This window comes from Argopecten irradians, chromosome 9 (assembly GCF_041381155.1).
Source record: "Argopecten irradians isolate NY chromosome 9, Ai_NY, whole genome shotgun sequence".
Lineage (NCBI taxonomy): Eukaryota > Metazoa > Mollusca > Bivalvia > Pectinida > Pectinidae > Argopecten > Argopecten irradians.
Genome location: NC_091142.1, coordinates 16364971 through 16382134, shown reverse-complemented (window position 1 = coordinate 16382134; position 17164 = coordinate 16364971). Strand labels below are relative to the sequence as shown.

Genomic DNA, 17164 nt, shown 5'->3' with positions numbered 1-17164 from the left:
TGATGAGTTGTAATTACTACTTTATAAACATTTGTCACCATCCAGTTTTGTTCCAGACCACAATCTAGCCAAACGGACCCGATCTTGTTCAACATGATGTTATGTTACAAATTATCTTATTGTATTGTTATTACCCTCTGTAAATGAATTCAATACTATGTGACCTTGTGAGAATGCATTACAACACCCATTTTCTAAGTATCTAAACTTAGTATTTATTATAGATGTATTCAATATGAAACTTTCTTTCCAAGACATTAATCTTATCCATGTATAATGATAACTCGCTGGAAACAAATGGAAGCAATATTGATCTGGATCTAAGACAATACTAAATCAAAGAATACCAAAGGGTTATATAAATGTTATTGTACACAAAATTTTAAGTTCATGGGCCATACAGTTCGTAACTTAGGAAGGCAACATGTATAACGTATAACTGATAGAAATCGACAAAATGTGAACGTTTTCACCAACAAATAAACATGAAATAGGAATTCGCCTTTTTAAATACTTCGCTTTTGTATTATTCGTTATCATTTTCACGATAAATAATCCAGGTACCTTTTTAAAGGTCAAAAAACAAATAGTGGCCCGTGAATACTTAACTAATAACTTAAATAGTAACATTAGGACGATTATTTTTGAACATACATATGTTCCTCAAATTTGTAAAGCTGTATATGCTTAGCCTGTTGTTTGACTCCTTTTCATATTTTTAACAAACTTGATAAAAAAGTAAATAAGTTATTGCCATTTTACAAAACCTGGCTAACATGGCAACCAAAATTTCGGTAAAACATATGGTCCCCGATATTAATTTGAAGTTTCTTTATATTCCTGTATTTGTCTTATCATACACAAACACTTTCCTCATATGAGATAACTTATCATTTAATTTCAACCCCACTCGTACATGTAGCAGCCCATTTATATAATATTGTCAAATATACTGTGAGGAAAAAAAATCAGAAAAATACTCACGATCTATCGATCAGAAGACAATTTGACTAATGTATTTCTCACTTCGCCACATTGCTTTGAAATTTAAAAAGAAATCTACACGCGACCCAGACATGATTAACGGTGTATATCCTCTCGTTCCACGTCTAATTCTTGTGTTTTATATAAATCTAAACACGTGTAGACTTTGACAGACTGCGGCACGTGCGTGATAAAAAAACAAAAATCCACACAGCTGGTTTTTGATGTTAAAAGCAGCAACCTTCAGAATATATCAATAGTACACATAAAATAACTTTGTAATTGTAGTTGATTACGTATTGACAGGCGATATGCTGTAAAGTAAGTAGAGGCTAAAACGGACCAAGTTACACAGGGCGGAGTTGTATGAAATCGAGACGAGAGGGTTTACATACCAAGACAATCAATGTTCAACTAAAGACATGTGTTAAAATTGTATAAAAAATTCACTAATAGTCTTTCTATATTTTTACCTTTTGTCTTATTTTACTGTCCTGGTAAAATATTTGAACTCCACTGCAGTGGCATGCCATAGCCTATGTGCTGGTCTTCAAGTGCTACATGTGAATATATAACCGTTAACCGCACTCTTAACATAACCTGCTGCATTATAAGATAAATCAATTTATATTTGTTGTCATGTTTTGTTGCTTTAATAAGGAATAGTGCAGCTACCATCACCCATTGAACTAGTTACATACAGTTAACCAACTTATTTTTACGTACGATTAAATCAGCGAGCGACAAGAAACCGCGAACATTAATCGCCGAATATTCTTAACACACTTATAGTCATTTTTTATTAGTTTCATACTAAATCCAGCTCTCTGATTGGCAGATCCTTTTTTCTTCTTATACTATGAAGAGAATATCCGAGAATGGCGCGAAAATCCACCGAAATCATGACGTCACCATAGAGACGGCGGCGTTGCGTATTGATTTAGAAAAAATATAATCCATTGGAAAATCAATGGAATTGTACGTTTAAACGTACTTTATGGTATCAAATAGTCAAAAAAATTAATCATAAGCATTAATGTAACTATTTCTTAACTTCATAGGGTTATGGAATCAATTTTGTTTGCAAACTTTTGGAAGAATCCGCTACGCGAATTAACACAGTTTGCAAATAACATGTCTTTAATACCTCTATGAAGTTAAAAAATAGCAACACCAATGCTTTGATAATAATACTACGATACGAATCGCGACATAAATATTTACTTTTTGTGATTTCAAAGAATTAAACAAGAAAAATACCATATATAATTTCGTTACATCCGTCAAAACAGGTGATACTTGAATAACGAATAACTGTCCAACTCTACTTTGCTATCGCGACATCAAAGAGTCGTTAGGCATGAAAACGCGATTGTAGTCAAACGGATCTATCAAAGAGTCGTTAGGCATGAAAACGCGATTGTAGTCAAACGGGAGATATCTCTTACCGGTAATCGAATTCTTGATACATCAAGAAAGAAAGGATCGATAATGTTTTATTAAAAAACAACAACCTGGAAATGGAAAAAAAAATGATAATACTAAAAAATAAAAAGGAACATTAAACATCCTGATTAGTTTCTTTACTTACCACGATACATACGAGACGTCTCGCTGTTGCGTTTACCCTAAAATGAACACCATATGGTCAGTAGTAGCGAGATGATTCTTTTAGTAAGATACTCAATAACAGAGCGGCCAACAGTATTTTAGTCATTACATAGTGTTCGACATATAACGAATGGTCAGATATACTTACTATTCATTAAACGAGCTCAGTAAGTACAAAGATAATGCTATCGGAGCTCTGAACTTTCGACATTGTCTCCTACCCTTACGTCTTTTTTGACTTTTGGTCTTTGGTGAGAGCGTTTGGTTTATCATTCAAAATGACCAATCGCATAATTGCTTCCAGACTGACCATCAGTCTCTAGAATATTGAAAAAAATCACGAAAATTCGGCCTTCATTATTTTTGTTTCTACAACATGTATATGATCTTAACCCAAACTAGAAGGAAATAATCTAGTAAAGAACTGTTGGGAGAGTCTTATCAACAGCTTAGGGTCTGGTGGCCAGTCTTAAATGCTTGCTGAATATTAACAGTAAATGTTATGTGGACAAAATGATTCTTTTTTGTAATCTGCGTATTTGCCCTTACATAGCATTATACAATGTAGCTATATTGGATGCAATCTCCGCTCTGGTCACTGGACAGAAGCTAAAGCAATCCTCACAGGTGTATGTGATGTTGTAAATGTGTGAAGTGACAGGTGCGTGTTTTGGAACACTGTGACAATATTCGTGTCACGCCTTCTTGTATAGTGGAATTAATGAGTCACCTTATCCGCCTGAAAACAGGTCGATAACTGTATAATATCTGTATGACATTAACAAACTTTCGTCTAGACCTCCATGTCTAATCAGCAGTTTGGAATTTTAATTAATTAATGGTGCAGGCCTAATGACCTGATTGTAAAAGTCATGGTGTTAATCTAGTAAACCCGGGATTAAAATCCGAGTGTTTTACACGTATCTTTCACAATACAGTCGGTAGTTTTAATATCTAATTATCAATAGCAAACCGAAATTTGTTTTATTCTGTGTATTTATACCTGAAACATTATATATAGAGCATTTTGAATCACTTTTACGAAAGACATCTCTTCTTCTTTTGCGAAGCAGGTTTAGCCGTATGCATTATATCTATTTATTATCCTGGTTTCCCCGTTGTCAGTATAAACTGGTAGGTTGTGTTGTTTGGTGACTCTGGTGGCATGCTTCAATAAGAAAGCATTATAAAAAGGACAAGATCACTATATCAACAAGACACGATGCCGATACACCGTACCCTCCCACACTATACAGACATTCACGTAAGAGCTTTGCAGGTAGGGCGTTAGAAATTTACCAGCTGTCCCCATTGCATGATCGTTAAACGCGACTAAATTTAGGATTTAAGCTTTTTTCCTAATGTCTCCCTCGAAACCGCTTCATTTGACCGCTTGACCATTTGAGATAGGTCCTGGGTTGTCCCCTTTGCCGAGATATATCATAGTCTATAAAAGTGGTAACTTATGTAGTTCTTAGCGATCAGCATTATGAGAGTAGGACGACTGGTTCGCCTGTTGTCAATATGATGTGTCCGGGTGTCTTGTATTGCTTGGTTTCTTCAGCAGCATGCTTCAGGGATATACATGTATTACTATAAAAAGGCAAGTGTTCCACTGACTATACACCAAGACACAACGCTTATACATTATATATCACAGTCTCCCAAAATACACACCATACATTACAGGTTAGAATAGTCACCAGTCTCTAGAATATTAAAAAATAACTAAAATTTGGCTTGATCATTTTTGTCTGTAATATATGTTTCAAAGTTTCAAACTAGAGGGAGATATCTAGTAAAGAACTTCTGAGAACGTCTTATTAACAACTTAGGGTCTGATGGCCAGTCTAACTACTGGTTACAGATCGATACATTGGAGGCCGTCCTTATATGACACTGACTGTTAATTGGACGTTATTAACCAAAAAAAAAATCAATCAGCATATTGATTCCAATCAACAAAACCCATAACTGTAATGTGAAGACAGCTAAATTACCTGAGCTAAAAGGGCCGACAATATGTTGTCAATTATTCAGTGAAAGTTCATGGGAGATGTGATCTATGGGCCAGACAATAAGGTTTCTATAAGAGCTTAAGAATTTTTCACCTAAATCTCTACATAAACCGTCTAAGGCGATATAAATGACTTAATTTATTGTTTGTTCTTATTGGTAAAACACATACTGGTATACTATTATATGTATACTGTTAAAGATGATATAGTAATAACTGAATGTAATGCCTTAAACTTTCATTAAGGATCTGTAATAGTTTGTGGTATGTTAAAGCACAAATAAATTATCATCATGATAAGCTGTAATCTCTGGAAGACACGTGAAAACTAAATTAACGGAACTAACCGCCTTTTGTTACTGTGTAAACAGTTTACCATCCACTGCTCCAATTGTAGTTCCTGCTACTGAAAACCACTCAGTATGATAATAGTATAAAGGAAATTTGACGATTGGTTCGTCTGTTGTCAGTAAAATGTCACCGGGTAAGGTAATGTACTTAGCGTCTTCGGTGGTATGTTTCAGTGATTTAGCACCTTGAAAAGGATTCCAGAATACAAGAGGATAAACACGAGTATACCGCCTAAAACACGTACCACACACTTCATACACCAAACACATCGGGTACAACGCCCCTAACCACGTGATTCATTAACAAAAACTTTCTTTCAAGAATCTTAACAAAATAGATGGAAATTCGTTCCCTTAATTGCATTTGCAGACAACATAAATAATTTCCTCCCTTTGTCATATATTCATTTATTCCTTCATTTAATCACTAATTTGTTTGTTCGTTTCTTTACTTATTCTATCATTTGATAATTTTATATTGTTAATTCATTAATATATTACTTATGATGAGTAAGTGAAAATGGTAGTAAAGGAAACATACAGGGGTATGTCAAGCATACTGTCCCGTCCAAACTAAAATTTAGATCTAATAAAACATTTTTAAATGATAACACAAACTAATGTATAAATAACAACAGTCAATGATTTATTGATAAAACACCTAATGATTATGCTGTAGTAAACAATGTATAAAATCGATAATCGTCTCCCTTTATGCCTTGCTAAACTTTATAACTGCTGTCACACCGCCGACCGTCATTTTCTGTAAATAGAAAAAAAAACCATTAATAATGAGTTTTATCAAAACATACTTATTCTGTCTTTGCATATAACAGATTTATCTGCCTTGATTTGCAGCATGTTTTATGAGTATAACGTCATAATATGCAGATAAAACAACGTAATATTTGCGCATGATGTCATGACGTCGATATTTACCCGCAAGGGAAATAATTCTGTAATTTGATGGTTGGGTTTTATCAGTTTAACGTCCTATAAACGGCAAGGATGATGTTAGGAGAAAAAACACCAACCAGTGGCAAGTACCTGGCAACTGCCCCACTGATTCGAACTCGCGACCTAGGGGTGGAGGGTTTGTGGTTACATTTCGAGACATCTTAACCACTTGGCCACCGCGGCCCCTAATTTACAAAGCCAATTTGTAGAATTCCGTAAATCTTGTATCCGTTGGCAAGATCACTTTTCCTATTACGAATTGTACATTTTGCAATGTAAGAAGGTTCTTCATTATCTAAATATTCACAATAGACAGGGTCCGGATTACATAGGTTTTTAAATAGTTATTAAATGGAAATAGTCGTTGATCTCGATATAATATTATTGTACTTAAAGTAATATTTTATTCAGAAATCAATGGACGGATTTTTGTGTATGGAGATAATTTGGAATGACCTTTCTTCAAATAGCAATCTGAATGAAATACAGATCATTTTCATCATTACGTTTGAAAATAGGATCTGACAACATCCCATTAGGGGTCATGTTCTGGTGATCTTTTGAACTGGCTAATCAAGTGGTTACTGCCAGAATCTTCTCTGGGGATGAAACAGTTTCTTAAATCAGAATTATTTTCATGTTATAGTCATCTCGCCCAATAAGCACAACAAAGCTAATTGTATATGAATACTGGGACGAAATGGAGTTTTTAAATGATTTATAGCAAGGTGTGTACTGATGTACAGAATCACAGTTGGTATAAAGGTCATCCAACATGACCCCTAAGGATATGTTCTCGGGTTCTCTTTTAAAGGGAGTGGTTATAAGGATCTCTGTATTTTGATCAGATTGTTCAAATAGTTGTCTTTTTTGTTTTCTTTCTTGTTAGATTGCATACGAAGGCATAGTGCCATATTAAAAACTGAAATATGTTGGAAAATTAAATATAAAAAGTGATTTAAAAGAAAAACATCACCACAACAAAACAAATCTAGATTTTTTTCCTCCATCTGTTTTCTAGAAAACGAAGTCTTAAAGGCCAATTTAAACTTTACTGTTCGAAATAACCCTGGCACAACTGTAGAAATCAGTTCTGTATTTAAAGAAATAGTCGAGATGTGTATAAAATGTTTATTTTAAGCATGAACACTTACAGAGACGAGCTCGTTTCCTGAGACCTCCCTCGTGATGACAACCTGGACAGGACCAGCTGTCTGTGTCTCTGTCATTGTATCTCCATTCATACTCACAGTGCACTGTAAACATATTTAACAAACATATTTTATTTGTCGGCGATTATCAAACGTTCCATGTATATAAATCAATCCAAGTTTTCAGCTTATTGTGATATATATTTTGTATTTTTTTAAAACGTGAATTACGCTGAATAATCCGAACGATTTGATTTTGGTTAGATTTATTTATTTTACTGATTTTTAATAAACCAAAAATGGTCAAGTTGAAAATATTCTTGAAGTTGTTTTCATTCTTTGCATTATCGGTTTAACCCTATGAATTTTGAAATAACTAGGGGATGATTTTTCCTGTTATATATTCCATCTACCTACTACTTCTCTGCATAAGTTTCATAACTAAACGTATAGTTTTACTCTACACCAATGTGATTACATGTGTAATTTAAGTTTCACATTCATAGGCTACTCCTAGGGTATGTTAAGATGGTTTATGAGTTGCTATCCCCTAGACTATCTCATAGTAAAATTGAAGGCTAAAGAACACACAGTTGATATGGTCCTTTCATGTACACTAAACGAGTAGAATAACGGTTCACTGTGGTAGACCGTGTGGCCTTGAAGTTGAGCTTCGCTCTGTCTGTAAATCTTCAAAGGAAGTCTATACAGGCCTGTGATTTGTCAGTTTTTTCCTCCTGAACAGTCTCCAGTTTTACTATGAGATAGTCCAGAGGTGAATATAATGTCAGAAATAATAACCCTTGGAGTATCGAGGATGGGGTCACTATAGTTATTAATCACTCTTTTGTTTAAACTTCAGTTTTTACCTTAAGATCCTGGCCGGTTAGAGACTTTGAATCGAATTCCTCCCCGAGTTTGAACGTGGAGTCCTTGACATTGTCTCCGACTGTGGTTTTGATTGTCCAACTGTCTCCAGAGTTAAGTATTTCCATAGAAGGCTTACTGTTCCTGGCTACCTCACGTAGGTTATCGGGGACACCTACAATACGGGAATAAAATTTGTTATTCATATTTAAGGAAGATGTGCATTTATATGTAACAAGTTATCGAATTCGACTACATGTACTATATGAGGAAATCAAATATATCAAGTTATACATATATGGAATTTTTGGCCTTGCGTTGAGCGTTCGCCCCTGTGAGGAAGGCTCTAGGTTCTGTGCCCTGGCCGAGACACAACAAAGGCTATGAAAGTGGTAGTTTCTGCTCCTGCTTAGCGCTCAGCAAACAGGGAGTGGGACGACTGGTTCTCCTGTTGTCAGTATAATGTGACCGGGTGGGGTGTGTTGTTTGGCATTGGTGTCTTCGGCGGCATGCTTCAGTGATATAGCACTATAAAAAGGGCAACAGTTCCACTCTACAGGAAGACACAACATGAAGATACCGCAGTCTCCCAAAACACGCACCTCGCACAACATACATGCAACATGCTGCATACATGGGAGGCCGTCCTTACATGACCATAGCTGTTAATAGGACGTTAATTAATCAAACAAACAAATAAAGAAACAAATATATGGAATTTTATAATTGCGTCTACTAAAGGGGTAGTAACAGCAATGCCTCCCTCTCCCACTACCACACACATACCTTATTTCTTTTTGGAGATATAGACAACTTTGGCATCGCATTCGATTTCATATTTGCAAATTTTCATTCTAATAAATGTGTTCTTGTTATATTTTATCTAAATACGCCTGTTTCCATTTTTCTCAACAACTTCATTATCAACTTCAGCACTGTTTAATCAGTATTTTTATCAATTTCAATACTATATAATCCTACTCCGAACAAATGCACTAATTTTCTATTCAAAAGCCTCACAATTTACAGCCGCAGAAGACACAATTTTCTTTGTGTTATTGATCCGGACGCAATTTTGTTAATGGAACCTCACCACATTTCTTTGAAATTTAAAAGGAAACCCACACGCAATCTGTAATTGGCCAGCCACGATCTGAAATAAATACTCGTTTTTTACGTTTGTTCGTCGTAATCTTGTGTTCTATATAAGTCAGAACACGTGTAGAGTTCACTGACTTCGACGGATTTTGGTGGCACTTGCGCGATTGGAGCATTGTCCTTGAGAGTTTAGATGTTAAAGGGACAAGTGTAAGAATGCATTTAAATTAATATTTTTAGACACAAACCAATGTAATCTGGAGTAGTTGTTATATAAATTTGTAATGTGATATACGTATACCAGAAAAGTCTAATGTGCTTACAATATTTGAAATTTTCGAACCTTCCTCGGTGTTCGCCATTACACAATAGTGGTTTCACGTTTTGTATGCCAAACCCTCGTCCGCGCCGATAGATTAATCATTTTTGTCTATAACTACTTAAATCGTGATTACGGTTATTTTATCATTAGAAGATACATATTCATGAGTGAACAGTAATTCTTTCAACTCCTCAGTGGTTATTGATAACATTTCCAACTTTAAATGTCACTGTACATGCCGAAATATGCTCCAAACGAATGTCTTTATTGGAATCTTAGTAATTAAACTTAGAGTAAGTAAGAATAGCTAATTGCATTATGACGTTTTAGCGGCGATTAACTGATTTAAAGCTATAATAAACTCAGTCTGGTTCTGATAAATCACGGCATTAAATCTAACTTGGAAAAAAAGTTGACTTACAGTATATGGTAATGCAGATGCATCAATAGCTACAGGGTAAAGAAAATATGCTTTACGTAAATGAAGGAATGAGATTATAACTTAATATTTTCGTATCAACATATTTAAGGTATCAAAATATTTTTGTATGTCAATATATCATTTAAACCATGTAAATATTAACTTTGCAAGCTACACATACGCTTACGAGTCAACAGTAGGATTTATGGGTAGACATGATGCATATGCAGTAGACAATTATGATGAACTTATACTGTGCATCGTTGAAGTGCAACATTACCAAAATATCACTTGGTTAAAGTGAACAGTCGGGCAAGGATAGCTAAAGTCGATAAAAATGGTGTGAATGTATCCAGTATAATTTCTTATGAAATAGAAAAAGAAAATCTCTCATCAAAAATTGTCTGCGTACGAAGAAATTAATTTAAAGTATAGGAATCCTAAAACGTCCTCCCGGCTGACTATGTCCGTGGTTACATTTCCACGCAGCCTCGCTTTCAATGCTTTCAACTTTTCTTCATTTCCATGGTCAGAACTGGGAAACGTAAGCAGAACTTGACCGTCGTATTAATATGTGAGAACTTTTGGAAGGCCAATGAACGCATTTAAACTGGTTTTCTTTGCCAGACTATTCACTTTAAATAGGATATATTATCTCAAGTGCTTTGAATGGGAAACGTGGCCAGAATACTTCATATAATGGGAATGATGTCAGATACAAATGGAATACGGTTCTGAATTTCATATTTGTAGCCCCTCCTCTTTTAATTTGATAGAAGAACAATGAAGTTGAAAGAAGTGAAATAAACATCGTCTCTCCTGTTTATTTCCTCATCCGAGTTTCATCATTGCAGCTTCCCCGATATATCTCGTGGAAGGTTGTCATGAGTGTTGGATGTACAAATCTAATTAACGTTATTGGCAGATGTTTGTCTTCACCAACACTGAGTACGCTCGAACTGCAATGAGTGTATTGCCAGCTGGCAGGTATTTAAAAACCTATAATGTACATGCATGCAGTGGCTTTTATTCACAAATGTACATGCATGCAGTGGCTTTTATTTTTGTGACAGAAGGCAAACCTATTTAATCATAATGTAAATCGGGGATAATCAAACAGTTAATTAAACCATTAAACAAGTGATCAAACGAGTCTATACTTACGGCGTCATCAATTTGAAAGAACAAAGGAGCGACGGTTTATTTATTTATAAATTTTCATTCATGAAGTAAATTACATACCCTGCTGTCTCCATTGATTGATCGTAAAAGGCAAATAAGTTTAAAACATTTGTTTCTCTCTTCTTTCTTAACATCTCCCTTGACACTGTCCCAGCTTTGGTCAGAAATGAGCGCTAACATTTGGCAGAAATTGCCTTTGTTTCACCCCTGACCGACCATAGAGTGAGCGAGCGGGGTGTGTTGTTTAGTGTCTTTCGTGACATGTTTGAATGAAACAGCACTATAGAAAGGGTAAAAGCACTACAGTTACAAGGAAATTCAACGCTAATATACAACAGCCTCCAAAAAAACATAGACATTGACACACTTAACACATTGAACACCGGGAAAGACGTCCTCAAACGATCCTGCTACTAGGACATTACACCCACTGCTAAACCAAACAAACAACTTATACGTTCATCCTTCCTTGACCAGAGTTTATTTGGCTCAGGGTCTGTGTCCCGTGATCGCGTTCTGTATAAATGGTATACATTATAGGTGTTTACAATGTACTTCGGCATCTGTATCTTAAACAAAACATTCCTATGGGAACCTCTTCGTACCACGATACTTATGAAACGTCCGGAGTATCGCTATAGCCTTGGCACTATAATGAGCACCATATGGTCAGTAGTGGAGAGATGTTTGTTTTTAGTGAGACGTTCAACACCACAACAGGTATCGGACGCCAGCGAACTAATGGTCAGTCATACATCTAGGTTATTATATAGTACTCAGCTTAACGAATGACCAGCTAGCTAGTCTGACCATAACTTTCTGGAAAAACTTTCTCCAACAAGCTGAGTAGAGTTAAAACGATGTAACTGCTGTTACAGCCTAACTTTAGATATTTTGCTGGGATGAGCTTTCGCTCCCAACTGGAAGGGCATATTGAAATATATAAACATGCCGTTTGATTCTTGACTAGCATTCATTTGTTTAAAAGTTTTATTAAAAGAACTTAAATGTTTACCCGTTGTCATTTTAACGATTTAAATGTAGCCAAGATGCGTTATCCGAATGATATTTCAAATTATATTAAAAAAGAGAAGCTGTTTTATAATAATGATTTCATATCATTGATAATTCGTTTCCAACTTGTGATGAGGAATTCTTGTACGATGTACTAACATTGATACGAGCTCTACTAGATGGTTTTCAGAGGCCATTTAACAACCGGGAAACATCAATTACCCGAAGTACATATCTAAAATGAAATCATAATACTATTTTGATTGACGGATAATGGGTAATTCGGTAGTTAAACATCATCATTCCTTCATTATTCATACGGACTGCATATTTGGAGATGTTTTCGATTAAATATGACATTAGAACATGCTTAAACGTTGGCCTTGTGTAGTATAAACACTAGGGTTGTCGATCATTACCCCTTCAGGATGGCATTGTGCATATTGCAATCATTGAAAGGGTAAGAAATTCAATTATAGAAGGAGACACAACACTTACAAGACATGCACACACTACAACACTATAAGTGGTTGTTTCTTCGCCTGTTTAGCGCTCAGCATAAGGGGAGTGGAGTGGGACGACTGGTTCACCCGTTGTCAGTATAATGTGACTGAGTGTGTGAGTAGCTTGGTGTGTTTGGCGGCATGATTCAGTGAGATAGCACTATAAAAATTGCAACAGTTCCACTATACAAGTGTATCGGGATTGGACTGGATCATCGGTGACCAGGTAGCTCAGTCGGTAGAGCACTCGGCTAGTGTTCGGAGGGTCCCGGGTTCGAATCCCGGTCTGCTCAGTCGGTAGAGCACTCGGCTAGTGTTCGGAGGGTCCCGGGTTCGAATCCCGGTCTGGCCGCTGTATTTTCTCCTTTCCTGTTACACAAGATGACACAACACGAAATACGCAACACATCGCATACATGAGAGGCCTTCCTTGAATGATCCTGTTAATAGGACGTTGATATAATCAAAGAACCAAGCAATAAACGTGTATTTGAAGAAGACCTGCTTACTATGATGTCGCTGTTTCGCCCTACTAACCCAGGGCACCACAACAGCGGTTGTAAAATAGATCATGAGCTGTGATTGATAATTACTTGTCCCTTATAGTTCACAGTTAAAAAATGTGTCAAGTTCTGAAGTAATTGATTTCCTGGTTAATGAAAACTGGATGTGTAAAATTGAATATCAAATGTATAGAATTCAATACAGCTCATTTTGACCAAGCAATTTCACCTCATATGGTTACCTCGTCATTGATCGCCCCTGGAAACTTTAACGCTAACTGAAATTTAACATACTTACGATTTTAGAGAGGAAGATTTCTGAACAAGAAGTATAAAACAAAAACTGTGAAAAACAAATCTGCAAAAAGTAAACTTTATTTCTTCAATTCATCATTATATTCAGTAGTAGGTTTCTTTTCTACGGATAGATCACAAGCTCAATACTAGACTGACTACCAACCCCCAAGTTGCTAATAAGGTTAGTCTTAGTATACAATGCATTTCTTCCAAAAGTTTAAAACATAGGTTATGTTAGAATCAGATAAGTTACATGGTCAAAAGAAATATCAATCCGAATATTGCTAATATTTGCGAAGGTTTTAATTTCGCTTAATGCGCGGATTCGTCCAAATTTGCGAAATTTTATTCTCGGTAAATTTATCAAAATCATAGCTTTACATATTAGAGCCTGTCGTGTGAATGACGATTTCGAAGGCTTTAATTAAAATTCGCGAAAATAAGCCCCGCAAAAAAGTTCGAAACAGTAAATCTCGAAAGTTTACATCAAAGAAATTTCTTTAATAACCATTGAACACTTTTTGTCCGCTTATAGTATACAGTAATCATTTTGCAGTCATAAAATGTCATTGCACTCCATGCTATAATTCAAGGACATGTAATGATTAGTTATGGCCGTTTGGGTAGAAAGGTTAGCTATGAATCATCACCAAAATTTTCCGTCGCTTGTGGTCACGTGGTTTCACTATCAGCACGAGACGCGTAGTGTCACATGACACGTAAACTAACGGAACTGTACGAGACTTGTATTGTGTAACTGTGTAAACAATGTTATCGCCAGGACCAATGTTCCCCACTTAAATCGGGTGCAACACCTCTGTACACGTGTATCATTTATAAATGATAACAGATGAAATGACGTGGTAGAGCTGCATGTTCTATATAATACATGAACATTTTGTAAAATGATACTTAAATCCCCATATTGACATGTCAAAAAGAGAAATATCGGTGTTCGTATTCATTTAATATTAATTAATTAATTAATTCATTCATTCCATTATTTTCCTTTAACTCAGCCTTTCATTTCTTTCTAGATTGTAACCGAATAACATGAAAGGCCTTTCGTGAGTTTTTCTTTAGTGGTTTGCAGCTTTCAGATATTATCATGAGTAGAAATATTTGTTGGTATCCTTTCTGATAATGATTACTTTGATATATTGAACAATTTTGTTTTTATATTCTTAGTTTTATAGCAAACGACGTATACCACTAATGTTTTTGTACACAACGCACATTAAATCTTATAGTAGCTAATCCATTATACAAATATATCACTTTATTTTGTCCAATGGTTCGTCTGACCTTCACCCTTATTGTATTATCACTGATAGGGATGTTTTATCACAGATGGTGACCGTAAAACTAATACAGGTGGTGAAGACACGACACTCCGTTTTAACTGAGGCGATTTGTCATTGTATGTGATGGTCAGTTTCACAATGTACACAGTGACAAGCTACATTAACCATCCCTATTCGGATAGTTACCCAAGCCTGGACAGCTTGAAAACATCACGAACAAGGTGGATTCTACTTTAGGATTCAATCAATTAATTGTTTAACTAAAGTGTCAAACATTTTACAATGTATAAAACATTCCGTAAGAGTAACACTACATCAAATATAAGATATGTTCTGCAAATAATGGCTTACTTACATAGCTTATATTATATCATAACATCCTTCCACGATTTGATTGACGTCGTGTTGGGTAATGACTGACTGTAAGACTGCTTCTTTTATATGTTGCAAAAGGCATGAATCGTACCCAGTCAGTCAACACGTCCAGATGATAATTACCTTTATATTTTTTCCTCATTTGTTGCACTCGAGCAATACCCCGTATGACTACAATTTACATTTAACAAAATATATCTCAAAATCGTGTACAGAAAAAAGCCGCACGGCTTCTATAGCTTCTATAAGTATTTTCAGTCTTTTAGCGACGGTACATTTGCAAACAAAGATGTCATCGGGTTGTAATGAAGTTCTTTGTTTGCAAATGTATATATTTATCAGTAAGATAGTATGAATCCATGCGAGTTGCAATCGTAAAAAAAAAGTTTTATGATGTGACATCAGATATTTGTGTAAGCAGGTAAGAATCACAGCCAGTACTTTAAATATAGAATTGACGAATCTTATTTAACAGTCAGATCACGGTGTTCACTTCAGTGGTTTTTTTTCGAAATTTATAATGCAAAGCGTTTATACCTCTTTGTTCATATCTGATAGTGTTTTATTTCAGGTTAATAGTGAGGTGACAAATCTACTTTCGCTTTTGTTTTATATTACAGACACATGTATAATTAATTTTTAAGCTATTTTATGATTTTTGATAATTCTAACAGGAAAATACTGGTTGTCAGTTAACTACTAGATTTTGGAAAGTTGGCAAGAAATAGGAAGATTACGGTACACTTGCTCTTACTGACCCTTCGTTTACCACCCCGGGGCGCCACGTAACACTGTATCGCTATTCACGTGACCAGTGATTCCAGCCGCTCCAGCTGACCACAGACCCGCCTTCTATCTGGTCATTGATGGATGACCTCTGTCATTAGCTTTGTATTGATATGGCCGTTAATTATGTCACATAGCTGACCGCACGGCCTACATGGAAATCTCAATTTAGTATCAGTATCGAGAAGTGACAATCACCCGACCTGAATCAGCAATTGGGGCATTATTTACTTGTTCGTTACAACACAATAATCAACCTTCTTTAATGTACAATCTATTCATCTGAACACGATGATCAAAGCAGAATAAATAGTTCTGTATCGAACTTACCCCAAAATTACAACACGACACCTTGTTATTTTTCTATGCCTATTATCATATGAGTGTGTAATTATTGTTTGATATATATACATTGTATTTCAGCGGTTTTTAATCTCGACCATAACAATCACTAAACCTAACCATTAAAATGACTTCATATATGCGTAATTTTTAAATAAAAATGGTAAAGGAATATTTATTGCAAATACTATAAATGAAGAATTCAGAAAAATGAGTCAAATCAAACAGATAATTTATGGAACATATATAAGATTCATTTAAAAACTCTTCTTACCTGTAGCTTCCATATATTGGTCTAAATTTTCGGCCGAAACAAAGTCCCATTTTCCTACAAGGGCCATATTGACTGCCGTGAAATGACGAACTGTAAAGGATAGCAAGCTTCGCTAGAGTGGATTACACTTGTAGTTGACTCCGAAGGTCATGTATAGTGGTGATTGACGGAAAATACCGAACAGTTCCGACTGATAATTCGCCTCCGTATCTAATACGTGTGTATCTACTTCAAGGTGTACTTTGTAGTCTGTGCATGCACTATGAACTTTGAACTCGTTCTCAACTGACCCCCAGACCTGTCAGTGAGGTTTGATTAAAAACATAAAATAAATCACTCCGGCGGACACCAATATACATAGTTGTATCTATACAACAACGTTAGCTCGATTTGTCCGTTATCAACTTTTCACCAATAATTTAATCATTTATCCCGACATTGGAGTATCCATGTGAATACCGTACATGTACACAGGATCTAGTTTCCGTGAAGATTCTAAAATAATTGTTTTCTGAATAATGCAATTCAGCATTACATAGCCTCATTGATTAATTACTTTATTCAAGTCCCCGGTATGAACGTTTCTGATTAAATGGTGAAACTTCATGTATTGTAATAAGTAAATAAATGTGAAAAGTCTATAGTCATGCCAGATACTCCTCTGCCATAGATAATATAACCACACATGTACCATTTCTATAGAGATTGATTTCTACCTATTATTGCAGTTTGACTGGAGTCGGATATCACGATAATATGTTCAGCAGTGATACCATTACATGCATTGTCACGTCACTGCCCTGTAG

The 17164-nt window shown here is 35.5% G+C and overlaps 1 protein-coding gene across 1 annotated transcript; it reads right to left on the bottom strand.

The window, feature by feature from the left end:
- Positions 1-5587: 5587 nt before the first annotated feature.
- LOC138331623 (fatty acid-binding protein, liver-like) lies at positions 5588-16517 on the bottom strand. Its single transcript, XM_069279341.1, has 4 exons — positions 16359-16517; positions 7940-8112; positions 7074-7175; positions 5588-5725 (listed from the first exon to the last, which is right to left on the bottom strand). Exons 1-4 carry the CDS (start codon positions 16423-16425, stop codon positions 5675-5677), a joined length of 393 nt encoding a protein of 130 aa, XP_069135442.1. The 5' UTR covers positions 16426-16517; the 3' UTR covers positions 5588-5674.
- Positions 16518-17164: the final 647 nt, after the last annotated feature.

Excerpts from the sequence above, each read along its gene's own strand:
- LOC138331623 (XM_069279341.1), bottom strand. The coding sequence starts at position 16,425 with ATGGCCCTTGTAGGAAAATGGGACTTTGTTTCGGCCGAAAATTTAGAC. Across the intron at positions 7,176-7,939 it reads TAACCGGCCAGGATCTTAAG|TGCACTGTGAGTATGAATGG; the intron begins GTAAAAACTGAA and ends ATATGTTTACAG. Across the intron at positions 5,726-7,073 it reads CAGGAAACGAGCTCGTCTCT|AAAATGACGGTCGGCGGTGT; the intron begins GTAAGTGTTCAT and ends TTCTATTTACAG.